Source organism: Struthio camelus, chromosome 18 (genome assembly GCF_040807025.1).
Source record: "Struthio camelus isolate bStrCam1 chromosome 18, bStrCam1.hap1, whole genome shotgun sequence".
NCBI lineage: Eukaryota > Metazoa > Chordata > Aves > Struthioniformes > Struthionidae > Struthio > Struthio camelus.
This window is the reverse complement of record NC_090959.1, coordinates 2,714,914-2,737,190: the sequence shown is the minus strand read 5'-3', so window position 1 is coordinate 2,737,190 and position 22,277 is coordinate 2,714,914. Positions and strand designations below refer to the sequence as shown.

The following is a 22,277-nucleotide window of genomic DNA, read 5'->3' as shown; positions in this document are numbered from 1 at the left end:
GTGCAAATATAGGGCTCAGGAAGGTCAGACTTTATCAAAGCAAGCATTCAGCAAGAGCCTTGGTTATGCGCACATAGAACACCTTAGCACCAGGCTCTGAACTCTGCCTGTTTCTACCTATTCCCACCAACTCAGGCACAAAAAAATCCTTAAGATAGTCCAAAGAGAAGAACCTTCACTCAGCTTAAAGAAGCGTTTAATTAGAGTAGTACATCAAAGAAGCCAGAGGTCTTGCCACTCACCAGAGTTACATATTCAGACAACCAGGCCAAAAGCTAGAAGTAGTAGTCAAAAGTCTGTAGGTTCAAGTTAATTAACAGTCATACGGGGAAGAGGCCAAAAATTTGCTTCAATCCAAACCTCAAGTTAATAAACTTGGAAGTTCAACAGCTGTCAAAATCTTGGTTTTCTACACTGTATATAATTAAAAAATATGTATCAGGGAAAGGAATAAAAAACCCCCTCTGAATTAAAAAAAAATAAAAAACAAAAACCTGGAGCCCAAGATGATTTGTAAAATGAGATGCTCCTCAGTGAATCTTCTACAAAGTTGGCTTACACAGCTAAAAGGCAGCATTCTTGAAAGAGTTGATTTGATTTGGCCATACTGCTACCAAGGGGGGAAAAAAAAATAGCTCTGGCACACATATACTTCCTGTTCATTTCATTAATCCTACCCCGAGCCAATACCATTGCTAAGGTGAAGTTGTGTTTATTGCAGGCAATTTTGCTTTGGGGTCCTTTCTACCCAGGTGAAATAGCACATTATATGTCTTTTCTTAACTCTTACCAGCTGTGTTTTGCTGACTATCCTGAATGTCTCCACCTGTTTCTACAGATGGAGCAGCTGCAGTTAAAGGCAAACACCTGGCCTTTCACAGTCATGCCCTGTGTTTTAAAAGCAGATTAGAGTTACAGCAGCTCCTGGCAGTCCTGACCTACTTAAGGCCCTATCAATATTTTGATTAGAAATGCTGCTTTAGTGGTTAATAACCTGGTTGTTTCAAGCCCAGGTAATCCGGAACTTTGTAGAGAGATTTTAAAGCTCAGCAAAAATCATTTGCATGGGGTTAGCTTTTGACTGACAGATCCCCCCCAAAAACCCCTATGCCACCTTTTTTGACTCGCTGGTAGGGATGGCAGCTGCTCCCAGATGCCCTGGTGGCTGTACGAGAAGGGCTGGGAAAGGGCATTTTGCCTCAGATAGCAGATAGTTGCTTTTGGTTGCACAGCTCGCTGCGGTGGTCTGGCAGCTCTGGATTGCCACGTAGGACCCCAGGCCACTTCAGAGGCTTAGAGGAGCACGCGTGCTGCAGCCTGTTTTGGGAACTCCGCTTGCTAACGGCAGCGTGTCTCACTTGGCTGTCCAAGGTCAGCAATGGCTTCCCATGGACGTCCACGTGGACAGCGTGATGGGGCTTTTTGTCTACGGCCTAAATAGATCCTGATCTTCATACCAGAAATACTCTCTTCACAGGTCATACTTCCTCAGATGCAGCCAACACAAGTACTTCATTGGGATTTCTACCTATCGAAATAGAGACGGGATTACTTGGAGCTGAGGCCCTGGACGCTGTAGCACTTCCAGAACAGCCAGGCACGGCGGCTCGCAGAGTGCACCGCGGTGCAGCAAGCATACAGGCTGCTCGCAGGAGCTCGCTTTGCTAGGGATGATGTGGGCAGGGGAAGACGGGCTATGTGTCCTGTTAGCTACTCACACTGCACTTGATCCTCTAACTGATAGTGAAGCGCTGAGCACTTTGGATTTTACTCCTTTACAGATCTAGAGAAAGAAGATGGCAAATGCATATCTCTGGGGCATGTTATTGTGAGAAAAGCAAGAAAAGTACTAAAATGATTTTCTCAGGCTTTTTTTTTATCAGCCATTTCAGCTTGCTTCAAGTTAACACTGCAGTCTGAGTGAAATTCTAGTCAAAGAGTTTAAGAACAGCTTCGTCATAGTCGTCTTGTTGCAACTAAACAACAACGCAATACGTCTACCCCATTAACAGTGCTGCTTCAGCATTTCTTCCCACTATTGTCCTGCAAGACCTAATTAAATAATGAGGATATTTATATTAGGAATGCAAGAATATGCAACTGAGAGTAGAGAAAGTGCACTTGCAAACAACACACAAAACCACTCACTACTACTGTGAAATTTTCTCTGCCCAGCGAAAACAGTGTCCAAATGTTTGGAGCATCTTTCCCCATAGTAGCTGTAAAAGAAGCTATCTTACGTTTAGCAGTAATTTTTAGATGAGCTGAACTTAAATCAGAGTCATAGTTTTATGAACAGAATCCACGAGATGTAAATTTCTGGAAGAAAGGAGAGAATTAGAGGGTGAAAATTAGATCTTGCAAAGACAAATCCACCAGATTTAGGGAATTAGTTCCAAGAAAGCCTGTGGGGTCAACTTGCGTTAACTACAAAAGATTCTTATGCAAATTAAAAGGTTTTCCTGACTGCTTGTTTTAGAATGTGGAAAAAACTCCAAATTCACCCCCTAAGGTTTACATCACCAACAGAGACTGTTAAACACCAGGAGTCTCGGAGACAGGATGTTTGAATGATAAGAAGTGCTCGAGCTGCCATTTGCAGACAACCCAACTAAAAGTCTTCCATGTGTTCAAGAGTCACATCTGATTGAACTGACGTTTGTAAGCATTCCTCTTGGGTCACATTTCCAAAAGTCTGTATTGCTGTGCCTCGAAGACTAAAGCGTCCCCCTTACCTCGGCTGTTTTACAATATATTTCTGCAGTCAGAAGTTTACTGCAAAAATGGAGCGTTGCCGTGTTCTTGACCCATGCAGAATGGCTAATCCCTGCGGGATAATTCTGTTTTAATGATGAAACAATAGAACCTTTGATAAAGCATAAAAAAATTTATGAAAGCCCTACTAAAACATTCCTTTCTCTCTGGGACTGGACAGCAGACCCCTAAAATGAATTTTGTATATGCCTATCTCAAGCTGCATAATGTAATACAAGGCAAGGAGAGCAGACTTCTCTTTCTTGCATGCAGGACCCTGTAAAATCTGTAGCAGCACTGAAAGCAAATTTCCCGTGCCCACTGACATCAGTACGCCCCCCCTTCATCAAACTGCTTCATCCCTCGCCTACACGGATTCGTTCTGAGGAGCCAGAGGACACCACACTCTCCAAAGACCCTTTAATTCCTGGCATATCCTCCTGCATGCCAAAAAAGGGGATCAGCTGTGATATGGACAACCCGTCTGTGAGGAAACGCACCAGAACCAGCAACTGATTTCATGTGGGCCAACACACAGCTCTGAGACAGCAGTAACGCTGTCAAAGCCAACCTGGGCTGCAGGTGATCTAGCGACCTACAAGTGAGGGACTATATTCTGCCATTCATCAGCTAAGCTTTCTAGCCTCTATAAAATTTAGAATCAGTGCCAGGTTTCGTGTTTAAAAACCCCACTAGATTTGAAAACAATTCCTCTCTACAGCTTGGGTGTAGAAAACTACTTGGTACTCACTGTACAGAAACCCTCCAACATTTGTTTCAAGACCTTGCGAGATCTTGTTCTAACAACAGCGAAGAATCCAATGAAGCGACATTTCAACGCTCTCTTTTACCCTCAATTATAAATACACAACTGCTGAGAAAAAACAGTGATGCTCTGAGCCGACAGGACTGGTTGTGTTGACGGATAAATCCTGCGCTGTATCAGTGACTGGAATTACCAAAGCTTTGCCAACAGCTTAATGAGATGGAAACTCATGCTCCCAGTGCCAGAATATGTTTGTTGGCGTATAAACTATTTGGATGCCCTGAATATTTTCTTTCTATGCTATAAAACAGGTGCAAAGAGGTGCCCGGCCGTTCACGGCACAGCCGCTCCGGGAAGCGCGGCCGCTTGGAAAACAGCACTGGTGGCAGATTTAAACCTCTGGCATGCTCCGTGTATGGAGGCAGGTCTGTGGTTCTTCATCGTCCTCACCCTGGTTATCCCTGCCCTGGTTATCCCCACCGCTTTTCTCTCCACCCGTTTCTGCTCTTCTCTGGACCAGTCTGGAGGGAGAGGCTCACCCTGCTCTTCGGACAGGGAAAACCAGCAGCAGCTGTAGCAATCCTGCACAGAGAAGCGAATCGTCACGAAGACGAAAAAGAAACTTGCTGCAAAAAATCTGGCACAGTCACTCACGACAGAAGCTTCCTCCGGGGCAGAAACGGGCTGTCGCCGCTCTTGGGAAGCTGCCCGCCCCGCCACGGACGCAACTCGAAGCCGCTGCCAGGCGGCGGCTGCCGAAACGCCTTCCTCACGGGCGGCGGAGCAAGAGGAAACGTTCCCGAGAGAGCCGCCGGCTTTTACCGGGGGGGTGGCAGAGCTGCGGGCCAGCGCTGCGCGGGCGGCGAGCGAGCCGCGCGGACGGGCACGGGGGCGGCACGCGCGCAAGGAGACGCAGAGGTCCTTCTCCAGCCCGAGCAGCGAAGGGCGGGCTGATTCTGGGGAGCCCACCGCCGCAGCTCACCCGACCCACGGACGCGGGCAAGGGAAATTCACCGATACGAGTAACTCTTAGTAGTTTGCGAGGGAAGATTTTTCAGACAAACTGAGGACAAGACAGCTCTGGGACAGAACCATTTAGATGCTACAGCAGCAAACGCAGGCGTGACCGTGGTCCACGGCCCCTCGCGTGGTATCCACGAAGCTGAAGGCGAGGATTTCTGCGTGGGTTGTGGCCTCTGATGGCTGCTCAACCGCCCGCACCCCCAGCCCAGGCGGCCCTCAACGCTGGCAGAGGGTCAAGGACAGGAAGGGAGGTTGTAAACAATATTTAGGAGTAGTGACAGAGTCTACAAGCCTCATTTTAAAAGTATATTTTACCATAAAAATACAACACATTTTATTCTAATCACTTTATATATAACTCGGCTTTCTTAATCAGAGGTACAAGGCTCAAGGGAAGCTGCTGTAACTATTAAATGGGAAATAAAACCTGCTGAACATGGTAGCTGCAGTGACTTAAGGCTTAGCATTTAAACAAAACTGCTAACAGGCAAGTCAAGAACCATGTAAAAGTCACCTGCCAACCAGTTCGCATGTTCTAATAGTGCTGCACCCAGTCGCACATAAAGAAGGGCTTTTTTCTCTCTTTGAAAATACCTTTGCTAAAACCAATGCTATACAGGAAAAAAAAAAGAAAAGTTTATTCCATGAGACAAGTATATTCAAGAACATAAAGGACAAATCAAGTGCCTGTTAAAATCTTTAAGGAGTACCATGGGGTAAATACAGTGCAAGGCAAAACAGCTGCCCGTTTCCCTCCCCGCCTGCCCCTGGGCACAGCATCCTCCCAGCTTCTTTTCAGTTTCACTATTAGGCCACATTTCACTCCCCCCCCCCCCACCACCACCACCCCAAAAAGCCTCTGTTTCTCATTTTGGCAGCTCAGAACCTGAAAGAGCAAACTAAAGAGCAGGACGCAGCACATCATGACCACAGCACTGTACAAACCGTTGTAAAATAAATATTTTGAAGTGTTTGAATGCATCTTGGGCTTGGAAAGGGGCTGGTGGGGAAAGACACGAGATTAAACTCTCGCAGGGTTTGTTTCCACCATTGGATCTCCTCTCTCTTTTAGCCAGACTAAGCTGCTTCAAACACAAACGTACTGAAAGTACCCAAATGGGAGGAAAAAAAATAATAAGGCATTAACCTATACAGAAACAATTATTGTACACTGGTGCCAAGACAGCACATCCTTAAATGACAACGACTAGCAAGACACAGAGGGAGGCTTGCAAAGGTTGTTCTGCCAAGTGATGAGAACTGAGTTTCCTGCTATATGGAAAATTTGTATACATCTAGAATGTAATATTGTTAAAATCTAGAGCAACGGACTACCAACTACCTACCAGAGCACCGTGAGCTTTCCAAAAAAGCAATATCTGTTGCAGTCTGAGAATCTTCCTGCTGAAATCTCCATCAAATTAATTTCTAGGTGCTAGACATACTTAGATACAGAGAACTGACCATACTTCTGCAGAAAATTTCATCCTCTGGAAAAAAAAAAGCACTGACCAGGGTATCCTCTATAGAATAGGCCAAGCAGGCAGATCACAGAAATCTGACAACTCTTACGGACTAAGAACTGTAATCTAGGCTCAGACCTCTTGCAGCAAAAGTATAAATGAATAGCGGTAACTGGATGCAAAGAATTCACTAAAAATTCAGTTTTGCATGAAGCTGACTTGTGATCCCTGTTACCTTGAAGTTAGATTTAAAATCTCTTTGAACAAGCCATTGCCTGAGTCTCTAAATTCTTGCCCTTCCTTTCTGTGTACACAAATATAGGTGAGGGGTAGCTTGACTGGAGAAGTGGAGAACAGAGAAAAGGAAGGCAAAGTGTAGAAATGCACATTTTCCACCTCTATCCAATGCTGGACATAACTGAAGACGGTACTTTCCTTAACTGCAATTATACTTGCCAAAAAGTAAGAAATCCCTCCCTCCAGCGCACAGCCCTGCTTTCCCGCACAGCAATAGTGAACTTGGACGAGAACAGAGACCAGGGTAAGGATGTGTGCCTGCCTCTGCGCTTCTCCTGCCTACAGCCTTGAACTGCTTCATCTCTGCGAAGGTCCCAGGGACACTCTCCCAGGTCCACTGAATCAGTTTGCTCCATAGTTGCTGCAGATTGGTCATACTTTTTTTCCAGAATCTGTCTTCAGGATCTCCACTCGTTCTCTCTCTGAGCACAAGATTCGGTGCTGGGAAGGGGTCGGCTCTGCGCTGCAGGCCGTGCTGAAGGACATGCAGCAGGGCTACCTGGGGCCACGTCGCCGGACCTCAGATCGTGGTCACTGGCCTTGCGGTACAGCCAAGTGGCACGTGGATCTGCTCCTGGCACAGCAAACAGCATAGCTGCACCGCTCTGACCGAGACGACGTAAGGCACGCGTACGTACCTGGAGCTCCGGCATGCATTACAGTCCTCTGTACCAGGCTGGCTGGAAATGTGAAACAGGCTCCAGGCAGGGAGCTGCACGTGGGAAACCAGCCTTGGCTGAGCTGCCAGGAGCCTGGCTGTGCACAGGCAGTCAGCACTGGTCCGTGTGACAAATGAAGGGTTAAACCTCAGGCAGGAGGCTATCAAGGGTAATGCAACTTCCAGGTGCGAAGGGGGAGGGAGAAGGAAGTGAGAAATACATACAAAGGCTGGAAGATGGAGCAACAAGAAATTGTGACAGTGCCAGTGGAGGTCTCTGTATATCCAATAGTCACTAGAAGACTACTACATTCACATTGCAATGGGAGAAGGATGACCCACAGATATATTCTTCAGCCAAGATCATCTTAGGTGTAGCTAGGTTTTTTGTTTTTTTGCTTTTGTTTTTGTTTGTTTTTTTTTTTAAGCTAGAAACCTGGATGCATCAGCTTGTGCAAACATTTGGCCATGTCAAAAGCATTGATAAACCCTCAAGCATGTGTCCAGGTTCAAACAAGAGGTGGGTGTTTAAGCTGAGACAAGTGATCTCAGGTTAGGCTAGAAGGTTTTTCAGTGCTTCCTGATCTGTGAAGGTCTAAGAGTGGGAATATACATCTGAAAGAACTTTCCTGGAGATGATGGAGTTTCTTAGCACAACGTAATGTCCAACCTGTACCATTACGCACCATGAGAAGGTGATCCATTAGCATCTGTAATGCAAACAAGGAAGCAAACAGCAGAAGGACAGCAAAGAGCTAGAAGGAACTTTTGGCTAGAATTTGCTATTTTAAATCTTCACATACACATGGGCTGTGTTCTGAAGAACACCACGCTTAAATCACAAAAGGAAAATGGCATAAGGCATCCATCCAACTTAGACTTAATGGCAGAGAAGACAGATCTGCTCTTTGAGAAAAATCCCAATTGCTGATTTCTATTTTGTCCTGCAATTGAGTACAGTATTCCCCTTTACTTCCTGCCAAAAGTGGTGGAAATGCTGTGTACTTTCAAGCAATTACAATAGTTCACCCCAGAAATGGCTGCATTTCAAACTAAGCAGCAGATGGAGAAGTGGGGAGTGGCTCCTTAATAAATGTTTAACCTGCTTTCAGACCTCAGGGTGAAAAGATACTCTTCAAAACAAATCATCTTTGTTTGCTTAATACCTGCCCCATTTGTCTCCAAAAAGCAGTTACTGCTGTCTAAACCTGCTAGCACCTAACCCTGGCAAATTCAGGGCAGCACATCCTGAACGTGTCAGTCTGTGTCCGAAGAGCATGTGGCAGCCGCGGGCAGGAGCAGCCTTCCTACAAAGAGGCTCAGCTTGAGCTAATCTTTTTCGTGAGCTTGTGAGCGGATGGCTGTCTAACTCCACTGAAACTCTGCATAACGTTTGGCTAGGACAGCAATGTTCCCCAACTAAGTATACCATTTTTTTTTTGTAATGTGACCGGAAGTCTTCCGAGTTCTGATTATCAGTAAAACAGCCACAATTACCCAAATAAAACTATTACTATATTTGGCCACAGATCATAAATAGAACTTAATGGATTTTATTACATCCCAGGCAGCAAGAGTTACAGAAGGAAAACTACTGCTAAGGGCGCACGGCTCCTACCTATCAACTTCTCCTGGACACTCAGCACTTAAGAACTATCTGAAGAAACATACTGCTCCTACAGCATAACTATTTCAAATTCCCCTTTGAGCTCTTCCCTTTTAGCCGATGTGCACGGTACGTTTTAGCAGCCGAAAATTAAAGGGTCACAATATTGAGCCTTCAGGTATCAAGTTCACAATGGAAATAGCAGCTGACTCAGAAAGGGTGCCGCTGAGCACCGCAGTAATAATTCTGTTGCCTCAGAGCTGGAAGCAGCTCCCTAACGTGAAGTTTGTTATTTCACCCGGTGAGAAATGAAAGCAAATGTTACAGCCATGGATTTATTCCTTCTACAGCCTTTTTCAAATCTTTTTCCAAGACCAGAGCCACGCTAGGAGTAAGAGTCTTAACTCAAGCCACAACATGTTTGATCCAAATAACTCCCATTCACGGTGAACGTAAAGACGATAGCCTAAATAAGGACGGCTTGTAGTTAAAGTCCCTGCAAGATCTTCTGCTGGAGCACAACTTCCCTAAAACTTCATAGGAGGAGCCAAACGCGACTAGATGCCTCAGACCCAACAGAAACCAGCCTGCAACAACACATCTAACGTGTAAAATCGTCATGGCCCAAGTGACCTCGTGGAGAGCCGGGCGGCGGCGCTGGGAAGGAACAAAGGGGGCTTCTGCGGGCTACAGGAAGCCAGCCGAGACAGGGCTTTCCCCCGGGCCCCTCCTCGCAACACGCAGGAAGAGAAATCTCACCACCCTCAGGGACTCCCCACCCGGCCCCACCACGAGGTGACAGCCCAGGCCTGCTGTTATCTCCCAAACAGATGCGTTTACTCTCTTGAGGGCCTCGCACATCTTATCTAGCGGTTTCCAAATGCCCACTGTGAAGTCCAGCTAAACCCACTTCAGCTTCCTTTCTTCAGCTATTTCTGAAACTGCTGCTGATGGGGAGAAGGGAAGGAGAAACCACAGCGCCGCAGCGCGCGGGAGGCTGGGGCGCGTCGCCCCTCGGCCCCCCGCGCCGCGGGGCCCTGATTGTCGTGGAAAGCAGCCTCCTGCCCCGGCTGCACGTTTCTCCTGCGCCTCCCCAAGCGCAGTTGTAAACAGGACCTGGCAAATGAATGGACGTACAGTTTACAAAGATCCTTTGCTTAAAGCAAATTTGCCTCTCAACACATGGCCAAACTCTCACACAATAAATTAACTATTTGGCAGCCACTGAACTATTGCTGGAGCCAAACCAATTAGGGTTTAATGTGATCCCAATTTCCTATTTCTGAAACGGGGGTCGAGGCAGGCGGGGGAAGACTTGGGGGAAGAGGAGGGAGCGAGAGCTAAGTAAATCCCCTCTTGGTTTATAAATCCTCGCCAATCATCCCAGATAAACCTGTCGCCCACAGCTCTAAATCTGTATTTGCACTCACATGCTTCAAGGGACGCTATGGGAAAAGGCACATTGGCTTCAGCAAGCCTGACTCCCAACATGTGTTTTCCATACTTGGGAAATTCAATCATTTAAAAAATATTTACCAAGCTTTGTCTTTAATTAGAAAAACATGACGACGGATAAGGAGAGTTATTGTTTCTAAGCTAGCAATGTCAGAGATCTCAATGATGTCACAAGATAAACCCAATTACCGACCCACATATAAACTGCCAGGGAGGCAAACATTTGGAAGATTTTTTTCATCTCCCCTCAAAGTTCAATGCTTTACAGTCACAATTAATCAGTGGCTTCCTGGTCCCCATCAAACTTAAATCAGTGAGGAGGAGGGAAGAGTCCTGCTGGCAGATCTGCTAGACTGGGTGTTTTAATGCAAAAGAGCTTGAAACAGGACAGGGGAGGAACTATGGGGGCCATTTGACTTCTTTGTGTTCTAACATCCTGACTCCAGCATCTTCCTGACCCATGCAAGTACCAGCCATTAGTCAAACCAAACAAACTACTTTTATCTGTAAGTGGACAGTGAGATGTCCATATCCTTTAAAGAAGTGTTCAATTAGTTTGCTGCTTAAGCAAGACTCGGTTAAAGATTTGTTCCCAATAATATATCCAGAAAGCAACCCAATAACATATCCACAAAGCATCCCCACAACTCTCATGTAATTGTAAGAAGGGCACTGAGGAAAGGGCAAGCTGCACCCATCTGAGCTAGCCCAGAAGTGCAGGAGCAGCCACTGTTCCTTCTCCCATCACTTGACATCAAGGAAAGGCTGAACATTTCCTATTTCTCTGGTGCAGACTGGGGCCAGGGGCCAGCTCAGCTCACAGCAGCTGCTGCAGAGCTCAGCGCTGCGGCCAGGACAGCCCTCCCCACGCACCGTCCGGCCAGGCTGGGAAAACAAGAACCCGGTGAAGGCATTGACCGTGCTGGGCCTGGAGGGCAGGAGCACCTCAGGGCTCTGCCCGTGCCTTCTCCTGCTATGCTGGGTCTGGAGGAGCTGACGGTGCAGATGTACTCCATCAGAGCCCATACAGATGTACCCCATCACCGCCTGGACAGGCGCACCCCACCGCAGCAGCCCAGACAGGCGCACCCCATCGCAGCCCACCGCTGGGTTCAGGCACCTTTAGCCAGATGCAAAGAGACTCTGCAAGCAGGATATACAGAACTCACAAGTACAAAGCAAACTTTTACCAGCTAACACACACACAAGATAGCCTGGGCGTTAATGGGTTATTATGCCGAGCACGAGCGCTCACCGCTCCTGATAGGCGCCCGAAGAGCCTTCGCTGGCCAGGCCAGCAGCGAGAACGTCGCCCACCGCGGCTCCCCCGAGCGGCTCCTCCGCGCTGTCCGGCGCTGCCTGCACCAGCTCAGCCCCTCAACCCCACGATTCCCAACTAGTCCCTGGCCAGACCCACCAGCCCCTAAGCAGGCCAACCAGCCTGACCAGCCTCCCTCCTTTCTTTCCTTTAGGATTTTACACCTTCCCATTTTATTTCTTTTCCTTCTTGAATCCTTCAGCTACGAATGGATCCCTGCCTGTAGTCTCAACCTTTCTTCCCTCTCTCCAGACTTTCTTCCCACTCTTCCTCAGCAGTCTAAGGCAAGTGGTGCCACACTAGAGCTGGACCTCAGACCCTTGGTGCAGAAGCAGCCAAATCTCAGGGTGGGGAAGCAGGAGCAACTGAGGACAGTGTTACACCCAGGCACCTCAGAAAGCACCAAGCACATCCTAATGCATGAGAGAAATCCTTCCCATCGCTGTGATCACAAAGAATCAGGTAGCAGCAGCAATAATGATATGGGATAAACAGACTGCCCCAGTCATGCTCTCTTCAGGAGACTCTGCATGAGAGTTGTGAGCCCTGGGGTGAATCTTTCCACCCATCGCAGCGACGGGAGCTGGCTGCAGTGAGGGCAAAGATGCAGCAGACACCATGCTACAGAGTTACCTGCCAGCTGAGCAGAAGCAATTCCTTCTTAGCCATGTGGTGTTAAATGTGCCCAAAATGGCAAGAAACATACACATACGAAAGCCAGGTGGAATAGTCCCAGGTGAGGAACCTGCTGCTTACAGCAACCTACGTCCACTATTAGGAAGTGATAGGCCAGCTCCCAAGAGAGCCAAAGGAGAAAAAAAATGCTGATGTATTTAGTTCAGGGAGAAGCAGGTATTTATGCTAACAAACTGGCATTTCTGTTGAGTCCACTTTGAGAAAGGCAGTAGTACTCCTCCAAGCACTCACTAAGCGTTCAACTGGTTATTTTAAGACATTTGCAGAAAAAAACGGGTAATGTTACACTCTTCACTCAAAACCGTACTTGTAATTCAAATGAGAGAATTCTGTAATATTTCAAAAAAACTTCAAAGTGTCATCTATGGATCCAAGGTCAAGGAAGCAGCATGCCATTTTTCTTATGAAAATATCTTTGCAACCCAAGGTTGAAGGCTATTATCAAATCGTATCTTAAATTTCAAGATAAATCTACATTGGAGAAAATCCCTGCCTGAGTAGTCTGATCCCTTAAATTATACCAAGATTGCAAAGCACATCTTTGAGGAAAACATGTGTGCACATTTCATCAAAGTCCGCTCATCAGATAAGTTATTACTAGTTGAAGTTAACGCTTCTCTCTCTAGAAGAACATGAAACAGAGTAAAGAAAGATTTAGTTGAACTTTAAGGTCAGGGTTGATTATCTTGAAGTCCACAGAAATGACCAAAAAGACATCCAGTGACACCTTAACAGCTCAGTCAAACCTGAGTGTGTGCATGGGGTACAGCAGGGGTGAGTGGGAAAGCAATAGTGGCACCAGAAAAGTCTTCTGCACTGGACACTTATTAATAAGAAGTAGAGACAAGTGCCTACAGGAAGATGGTTTTCCTTACTTCGAAGGGTCCCAGGTAAACCACTGGTTTGGGTTCAGCCCTGGCTCCATGACTTTTTATATCAGAGGAGGAGAGATAGGTTGGCTTCTCACTTGCCCTAGTTTTATGGCTGCCTCTTTCCTCTCAAGTCAAAGTGTTTACCTCTGATCCGTGCCAGCAAAAGGAAAACGAGAGCAGCCCTTCTTTCCTCTGCCATTCCAGTGGTTTATTGTAAAATCTCGAGGTAGCTGTGAAGCCTTGGCAGCTCAGCCTGATGGAAACCGTGCTCAGCTCACTCGCTCCACCCCAGTCCTCCTTCTAAGTGAGTCAAACCCATGAGCTCTCCCTGAAGGATATGCTGTTTTCCATCTCATGTTCAGAGAAGCTGCAAATCAAGCAACACTTCTTCTTTACTTTGATGGCTTTAAAAAGTCAGTTTATTGCACTCTCCCTAATGCTGGTTCAAGGGAAGAGTAACACCTTAAGCCAGTTAATTTCAGCATATAAAAATCAAGTCCCTCAAAGATCGGTTTGAATTTCTGCACATTGGAAATATCCATGCAAGAAAGGCACGTTCATAAGAGAGTTAGCATGTGCCTTGTACTAATATGGAACACCCCCAGGTTTCAAAGCAGTCCCACATTTCTTCCTCCTTTCTGGATCACTAGTTTCACAGTAAACATTGAAGTATTTCTCTGCAATACATTCCCATAGTAATCAAGCAACCTCCCAGAGTAGCCAGTAACTCTGTTCATAATAAAGTGGGAATCACTGGGCGGATAACCAAGTCAATCATATAACTTGTGCTTATAAAAGTTATGAGTCTATGCCTGATTATTTACTTTCTAGACACCAAAGATCTATCTGTAAAGCTGCTGAAGGCTATAACACATATTCATGTGCTTATCCTTATAAAACAGCTGTATGGCTCATCAGTATTATCATTAGCACTTCACCAAAGGAAAGCTGAGCCATAGGCATATTAAAGCTGCATTAAAAAAGATGCTCTAGCGGCAGCTGAGTCATCTGAAGCATCCCCTCCACCCCGTGCCAGATGCTGCTCACCCTCTTGCCAGATACCTGCTATACCTGCTGGCATAAGGTCGCGTGTCATCACTTCCTTACCCCGTTCTGTTGGAGGGATCCACATTAAAAGCCCTACCATCAGACGTGGTTTATACTGCAAAAGTCAACAACGATATATACATTTACACAGGTTTCAGCCATGATCCAGAAAAATTCTCAACCGCCTTGCCTGAGGGTCCAGAAAAGCAGCACAGCAGAGACCGGGACTCGTTTCACATCTCCCTTCTGAAGCTACAGCTCTAAACACAGGATGACTCTTCCCCTTAGCTGTAATCGTTTTTAAGTAGGATTTTAAGGGACTCTCCTTCCTCCCAGAGCTCAATCTAACAGACACAGGGAACCTTACCCGTCTCTGTGTATAAAGTTGAGCCGTTCCAGGGACAGACAGACCGGGTGGGATTTGTTTCCTCTAACTCCTAGTTGCCAAAGTCTGAGCCAGTTACCTCCGACTCCCCTTGCAGTCGATGAAAAAAACCAGACACCTCCAGAGTGTAATTCATCTCCTCCAAAGAGAGGTGTCCAAGATAGGTGAGATGAATCACCCTGCAAGTGCCTGCTTCTCCACTGTGACTCTAAAGGGAGCTTGGAGAAAGGAGTTCAGACACAGAGATCTAACTTCTGGCCACTTAGGTTCAAGCAGGTATCTCACCCAAGTTCCTTCTGTGAGCTCCTTTTTTCAAGACAGAGTCAAAACAAAGAGCCCTCCCTCGCAACTAGCTTAGGAGCACGTGAATCAGATACCAGGTTTCCGGACGCCCGTTCTCATGTCAACATGGCTTCCTCGCTGCAATCTCCTCTTCCTGCAGCAGCCAGGTTTACCACTGGGTGTTTTAAGTCTGCATGCTTTGGCATACCAATATGCGCAACTGCTTTAAAGGCGTAACAGCCTCGCTCTCACAGCATCTCTCTGCATTTTGCACCAAGCAGCATGATGAAGTATTCACCCCCCCTCTGCAATTTCCATCACTTGGCAATTCCTTCTTCTTAGTGGGAACGTAGCTTTCAGGGTGGTTTCCACATTAACGCTGGCATCTATCTTTACGTTGCTTCCCTCTGAGCAATCACACTTCGTTTTAAAATTCCCTCATAGCCTCTGAGCTTTAGGACACACTTTTACTGGTTGTCCTGCTTCACCGAACTAAACTTTTCAAGAAAGGCACATGGAGGACACGACCCAGCCCTTGGTTAAATGGACCACGCACGCTGTCAGACAGGCAGGCACTCGAGGCCATCACGCAGTATCATCTGGCTGTGCTGGCACCTCGTCACCCAGCCCAGGACGGCTCCAAACCGACTCCCAACGCCACCAGGTCCTCTACAGATAAACAAACGCGGCACACACGAGAATGGATGAGCAGAACGATCAGGAGGTTAATACAGTTACAGGCACATGCTAACCATCTATTCAGCTCCTTGGCAGCAGTAACGTACTGCCCTGCACGCTCGCCAACCTCGCCGCTTTCAAAGAGGGCGCAACTCTTCTAGAAATAAATCTCCTGCTTTGAGAAATTAAGGCAAACAGAACTCCAGTAAATCACCTCCAGAGTCCCAAGCAGAGCGCGCTGTAAGAGGGCACGCAGCAGCAGAGGGACTGCTCGCCTCCCGTACCGCACGCGCGGTGCTGGTCCCGGCGCGTCTGGCTGCACGTTACCGGCCTGACAGCAGAGACAGCCGTACGCAAACATGCCAGCGGGTAGGTCCGCCGCGTCTCTGAAGCGCAGAAACAAAAGACATCCAAAACCCGGTGCTTCAGACCGTGCGCGAAATCGTCTTCGAGGCCATTCAACTCCCTTCACGCCGACAGAAAGCTGGCACGGGCGGCGCAGTGACGACGGCGCACGTGCCCGCGCCGCAAGCGGCACCGCTTCCCGACGGCGCTGTGCGAACGCCAGGACCCGCCGGGCTGCTCCGGCCCCGCAGCGGCTCCCCCAGCCGGGGCGGCCCGGCTGCCCCAGCCGCCCCGGCACAACCGCCTGCGCAGCCCTCCTCCCACCTGCATCAGGAAACTCGATCCGCCTTAAAAAATACATGAACCGAGCAGGTCTCTGCTCCCCTCGCCTTTCCTCCTGCCAGGCTATTTTTAAGCGGGATCAGTTCCCCGAGCGGGTGCCCAGCACGACTGCCCAGGCGGCTCCGCTGGCGCAGCCGGCCGCGCCGCGGGGCGGACGGGGGACCCCGAAGCGGGGGCAAGAGCACCGTAACTGGTATTACCAAGCCACATCCTCTGATGGTGACAAACTGCATGCTAAAAACAAATTAAAGATACATATGTGTGTGTGTGTGCGCGCACACCTCGGGGAGCCGGTGGCAGCGCAGCATCCCTGCCCGGCGCCAGGCTCGGCAGGCGCTGCCCGGGCTGCCCGCGCCGCCGCCGGCCCCGGCAGCGCCCCGGCCCCCCCGGCGCCGCCCCCTGCGCGGCCGCGGCGGCCCGGCCCGGCCCGGCCCGGCCCGGCGAGGCGGCCCCGGCGCCGCCGCGCTCCGCCCCGGGCCGCCCGGCGGCAGCTGCCCGCGCGGGGCCGGCCGCGGCGCGGCGCGGCGCGGCGGGAGCCCCCGCGGCCGAGCGGAGCGGAGCGGGCGGGGCGGCGCCGCGCCTCCCCGCGCCTCCCCCGCGCCGCGGCTCTTACACTGGCAGGCTCCGGGGATCCCCACCATCGCCCGGCTCCTGCGCCGCGGCGGGACGCCACGCCACGCCACGGCCCGGGCCCGCGCCGCCCGCTGCGCTGCGCTGCGCCCCGCCCGGCCCGGCCCGGCCCTGCCGTGACGCGCCCGGGGGCGCGGCCTGGCCCCGCCGCCTCGGCGCGGGCCGCGGGGGGCGCTGGGCTGCGCGGGGCGGGGCCGGCCGGGCGCTGCGGGCCGTGGGCCCGGGCCCGTGCTGGCCCCTTCTGCTGCCAGTGCCGGCCTCGCCCCCCCCCCCCCCCCAGCTCCTCTTTTATACACACTTCGCTCTTTCCCCCTTTTTCTCCGCGTTGCCCGCTCGCTGTTTCTGCGCTGCCCTCTCCTTCGGCAGGCGCGGCAAAGCCTGCAGGACAGAGACCCGCTGGGTTGGCACGGGGCGTGAGAGGGGCGGCGGGTGGGGAGAGGAAGGAGGAACCGGAGGCTGCGGTGTGGGCACGTGTTCTCTCAGCAGGTATGTGCATAACTGAACGGCCCAGAGAGTCTTACGCATAACCGTTCCTGCTTCTGCCTTTGTAAGAGTTGTGAGGAGGAGGAGGAGGAGGAAGTTAAAGGGGGGTCACGAGGGGCTTCTCAGAGCAGGCGTAGAGCAGGGTTGGGGGCGAAAGCACAAATGGGTGGGAAAGCAGGTCATGGAGGCAGAGCAGGTTTCTGGGAGCTTTTTGTGCATCGCTTTGCATCTGGGGGCAGTGCACTGAAACCAGCTTCCCATTAGGAGTCAGTTTAGGAAATTAAAAAAGAACCAAATCCATCAATCGCTTGACCCTGTTTCCCCCAAAAAGTATTGACACCAAAATACCGTGTATTGCATCTCTTCCTGGATAATCCATTCAAGTAAAATTAGAAAGGGTGTAGTATTAGTGTGGCTGATACTTTGGTGAGGGATTAATTTTAAATTTTCTTCCAACCTGGATATGTGGAATCTCTGAAACGATCTCGCCTTGACTCTCCAAAGCTGTCCTGCTCTCCTGGCTGCGCAGCAGGCTCCTCTCGTCTCCAAGGAGATGTACCAGGTAATGTGAAAATACCCGACGAGCAGCTTTACAGCACTGGAGGACCCAACCCTGGGAAGGGGACAAACGCACGAAATATCTTGTGGCAGTTTCAGCACTGCTGGAGAGAGCCCGGCTGATGAACGGGGGAGCACATGTGGTTGGAGTAGCCTGAGAGTAAAGGGAGAAATTAGGAGAGGGGCTTACCAGCCCATCTGCTACAGAATGGTTGGCTGTATCGTAGCATGCAGCTGAATGTATTTGGCAGGCGGCGTTCATCTTGGCTTTGCTGTCTATGCCAGCTGCAGCCAGATGCTCAGGGTAGGAGGCAGTGGAGAACGCAGGATTGCTCTATGCCCTACGACAGTGTGGGGCAGTTTCTCCATCAAGTAGGTTAGGTGGCCACATTGCCTGGAGGAGTGGTAGATGCTGTCCTTTCTCAGCACCACTGCTCAGTTCCCTGAGATCACACTTGAAGAGCTTCATGCCACTCACAGGACAATATGGCAAAGAATGGGGCTCTTAGCCACAGATAGCTCTACAGTCCCTGTTCGGTGGAAGGGGATGACCTGAAGAGCTCTGTTACAAGCCATCATGAATAATTATCATTTTGTTGGCAAGGGAGCTTTATGTGCCAGAAGCTCTTTCATGGGCCTACCTGGTGTCCCAGCACTTCTTCCTTTCCACAAATGGACCAGGGAGTCTGGTCATGCGAAAACTCTGGCCTAAGTCAGAACTGAGATGTGAGTAGTTCAGCTCTGGTGAAGCCCAGCACTTCAGTGCCACTTACCTTCAGCCCATACCTCAAAGCCTGGAGATGCCAGAGTTTGTGATCGCAAGAGCTTCACTAAGTGTCTGGAAGTTCTCCTTGTCCCCACATCTGCCTGGGGTTTGTGAAGGCTGAGAGTACAACACCAGCCTCATGTAGACATCTGCTTGGCATCTGAAAACCAGGCATGACCCTGCTCAAATCCTGCAGGGATTTGGAACAATAAAGTACATATGTGGTCCTGAAACCAGTGTCCAGGACCCAATCTCCTGTCTTGAGTAAATGCCGCAGCCACTAGTTGGCAAGTCATGCTCTTACCGATGTGCCTGTGGCTCTTGACTCCCTCCCAGTCCAGAGGTTCAGCCTTGGCAGAGTTTATAACCAGGAGTGCTCTTGGGGTGGAGCAGGAGATGCAAACTGACTGCCATAAGGCACCATCCACCTCTAAAGCCACTGCCTTGGTAAGTCAGTGAAAGCTATGTGAGCCCTACTCAGCTCTTGGGAAGAAAAGGCAGGAGCACCTGCCTGCTGGTGAGGGTCAGGGGTTGACTCCCAGTAGGACCATGCTGCCAGCAAACTGGGTTTAAAGCTCCTACAGTTCCTGTCCTGGTTGGTGCTGGGCAGCAGCCTGGTAAAAGTGCAGCTCTGGGTGTGTTTCCGCACGGCCTGCGAGCTGCTGTGCACGGCAATTTGGCAGCGCTTAGCTCTGGCCGCCCAGGGAGCCAAGGTCTGCTTTTGAGCCTGGATTTCATTTTGCTGGCCAAGAATCACAGCCATCTCTTGGGCTCAGAAGTCCCTTGATGGAGCAGATCCAAATTTGTGCTGAAACAACAAGTGTGGTCGTCTAGTCATTGTCCGCAATTTAACTTTGTGATTTTGCCTCTTCTTGAGAGGTACCAGTGCTTAATTGGACCAGCCTGTCCATCAAAGCCTGCATCCCCCATGTGGCTCTTATCTCTTGCCAGGTTGTCTGCAGCTTGGCTCTGGCCCCTGTATTTACAGCTATTTTAATTTCAGTGTCATCTACAGCCTCTCTGTGGCCAAATTTATGCTAGTGAGGCAGAAAGAGATGTTGTGCAGGGTGCTGATAAGGGCTTTGTTTTTTAATTTAGCTAGTCTCGAAAGACTGAAAGCCCTAGAAGAGCGGCAGGCCTGGTTGCCCATCCATGGGGAAGCATTGCTGCCTCAGCATCCCAGATGCTTCATCAACGTGACAGAAGCAGCTCCACCAACCACCTGGAAGGGCTTCATGGCCACAGCCAGAGATCTCCCTGAGGCTCCCTGAAGAGCTTGCCCAGCTCTGGAGCCCTCCATATGCCAGAGCACTCGAACACGAGATGAGAACAGCTGTGCTGACAGTTTTGTGCCGTTGCTGCCCTGCTCTGCATCCCGTCCCTCCTATTCTCCTCTGCTGGGCAGTGTGACCTTGCGGGTGGTGCCCTAGTTTAGAGGTGGAGCTGGCTGGGACAGGGAAGAGGAGAGGAGAGCTGGCAAGGTGCAGCCGGCTGCTGTAATGCACCCCGTTGCCTTGGGGGAAAGCTTTGAAGGAGAAGCTAGCAAGCTAACAGTGGGGCCAACTGTCTTGTTTGGGGCTGAGGTCTCAGCTGGGCTCCTGAAATGTTCCTGGAATAGCTGATAGCAGTAACAAGAGGCAGCTCTGGAAAGCGCTGCTGAATTCCCAATAAAATATTCAGAAATCTCAGTATTCTCATTGTCTCTTCTCCCCCGTTACTAGGGACCCTTTCAAAATAGATAAAAGCTTTGCTTTGACTCTTGCACATCTTGGAGAACATGTTTTCACTCTCCTTTCTGTGAAACAGCTTTAGCGTTACCCATGATAAAGCCATGATGTGCAAGGGCCAGCTCTACAATGTCTATGTTGCTCTCATATTTCTAAAGACGGAACAGTTGCAAAGGGAAACCCCAAAAAAGAAAGGGTTATGCTAAATAACACTCATAATACCAACACATTATCAGGATAGGATACGTAGAGGGCCCAGGCTTGCAGATCTCCAGACCAGTGAAAGATGTAGGAGTTTAGGACTGCAGCTTTGGGGACATTTCTGTAGTTTGTGCAGCTGCCTCACGGAAACAAGCTAATGTTGTAAATGTGATCATCCTGCTGCTCTTCCAGGGAGCGTGTTTTACACTGACAGAGAGCAAGGAGCATGCCTGCTTCCTGCAGGGTTGTAGGGCAGGGCATGGAGAGGGAGCAGGGCACCTGCAAGTCGAGCTGGGCCCATCCCTTCTCCTGTGCTGCTGTCTACAGTGACCACAGAGGGCTTCCCACTCCTGCACACGGCCTCCGGCCCCTTGCACTAAGCCTAACACTGTGCTCCAACATGCGAGTGAGAAAGGCGGCCTTCGCTTCCCAGGCTCCCATGCCTCCATATGACATTCCATGTTTGTGGGTTTGGTTTGGGAGGCTGGCAGTTTTCTTGGGTTTGTGGAGTCCATATCTCACCTGCCTTCTCCACAGCCTTTCTGGAAGGGTGCTCCCCACAGTGCCTGCAGAAGGCCCCTTGCTCTGGGGATGTACGTGCTGTTTTAGGCTGTGTCCCACCCTGCGCCTCTGGTTTTCCTCTCCATCTCTGGAGAGCAATTGGCCCTGTGAATAACCACCTCTCCTCACCTCTTAGGGTAAGGGTTGTAAACCTGCATGATGAGCTGAGCATGTCTCATGGTCTCTGGAGCAGAAGAAAGTTTGGAAAACATGAACAACCATCAGAAGTAGGGGTCAATTGCAATTTTAGCTCTGCTGATGCATAAGAGCAGTTTTTAATTGCTCTAAGGGGGGGGGAAAACAGCCTATAGGTTTATGTTCTATAGATTTATGTTCTGTGTCCAACAGAGCAACACCTGTTCACTTAGCTGATGTTTCTATATGTCCTTGAAATAGGCTTGTGAATTAGAGAGGAAGATCTATAAGCGCGTGGACTTTATTAGGAACCTTTTTCTTTTTATCATTTAAAAGTGATGTATTTAGAAATGTAAGACTTCTCAGCCCAATGCAGTGTGTGTACACATCCTGGAGTGGTAGACACATACGTATAAATACATATCACACCTAACTGAGGATCCACATTTTTGCAAACAGCATTTTTAGGACTATACACAGCCACTATACATGTTGTACGCTATGGTCAAAAACCCTTGAAGTAGTCAGACTGCAGAATAAGCATTCCACAAGTCAGGAAATACCCTCAACATCTTTCATTTGTACTATCACATTTAACTGTATATTGGACAAATAGTCAAGTCATAGACTCTCTTTTCCCATGGGATCCTTCTTTATTTGGTGCACTGGGGGACAGTGTTTGCTGTATGAGCAGCTACCTGGCGTTGTGTTTTCTCTTGTTCCCTGGCATCCCACACCATGCTAATCGAGCTGTGCTCTGACGGCAGAATTTTTGATTTTTTGGTGTCCTGCCACATCCCCACCTGTACCTGAGCAGTGCTGGAGCGCTCTGGAGGGGGTTTTGTGAAGTGCAGGCCCCCTCACAAGGGGCTGCTGCTGCTGCCTGCCGCTGGTGTTTCTGGGAGGCAGGCGCTGGCTCTTGTGGTGGGTCGCCTGAAGGTGAAGGACACAAGTCAGGTCACCGTGTGTGAAAGGCTCGTTCTGGATGACTCCTGCAGAAGCAGGAGCCTTGGTGACTCCTGTCCTGAGACAGGACCAGTTCCCAGGTAGCACCGTGGTGCTGCGACTGCAACCAGCCTTCTGGGTTTGGTGCCTTGTTTCACTCACTAGGCTCCTTCCATCTTCTGCTGCCTGCTTTCTTTGCTAAGAACTGGTTTTACAAGGGTTTAGGCAAAATAAAAATTTAGTACAAAAACAGTAACAGAGGAGGGAACTGAGTTAAAGAAGAG

General features: G+C 49.5%; 1 protein-coding gene and 1 long non-coding RNA gene across 4 annotated transcripts in view; one reads left to right on the top strand and one right to left on the bottom strand.

Moving 5' to 3' along the window:
* The window catches only part of CBFA2T2 (CBFA2/RUNX1 partner transcriptional co-repressor 2), a 74,944-nt gene extending 57,922 nt beyond the window's left edge, over positions 1 to 17,022 (bottom strand). Inside the window, exon 1 of one of the 3 annotated variants that reach the window (XM_068912769.1) lies at positions 16,916 to 17,022. Coding sequence is in view for 2 of the 3 variants with exons in the window: in XM_068912765.1 (XP_068768866.1) it covers positions 16,601 to 16,628 (28 nt within the window). In the remaining variant the exon portion in view is untranslated. Of the gene's footprint in view, positions 1 to 16,600; positions 16,719 to 16,915 lie in introns of those variants that run through there. The other 2 variants (XM_068912765.1, XM_068912767.1) reach the window with 2 other exon arrangements.
* LOC104143937 (uncharacterized) lies at positions 16,794 to 20,112 on the top strand. The gene is made up of 3 exons (XR_694005.2): positions 16,794 to 17,103; positions 17,605 to 17,662; positions 19,523 to 20,112. It is a non-coding gene; the product is annotated as an uncharacterized lncRNA (long non-coding RNA).
* Positions 20,113 to 22,277: the final 2,165 nt, after the last annotated feature.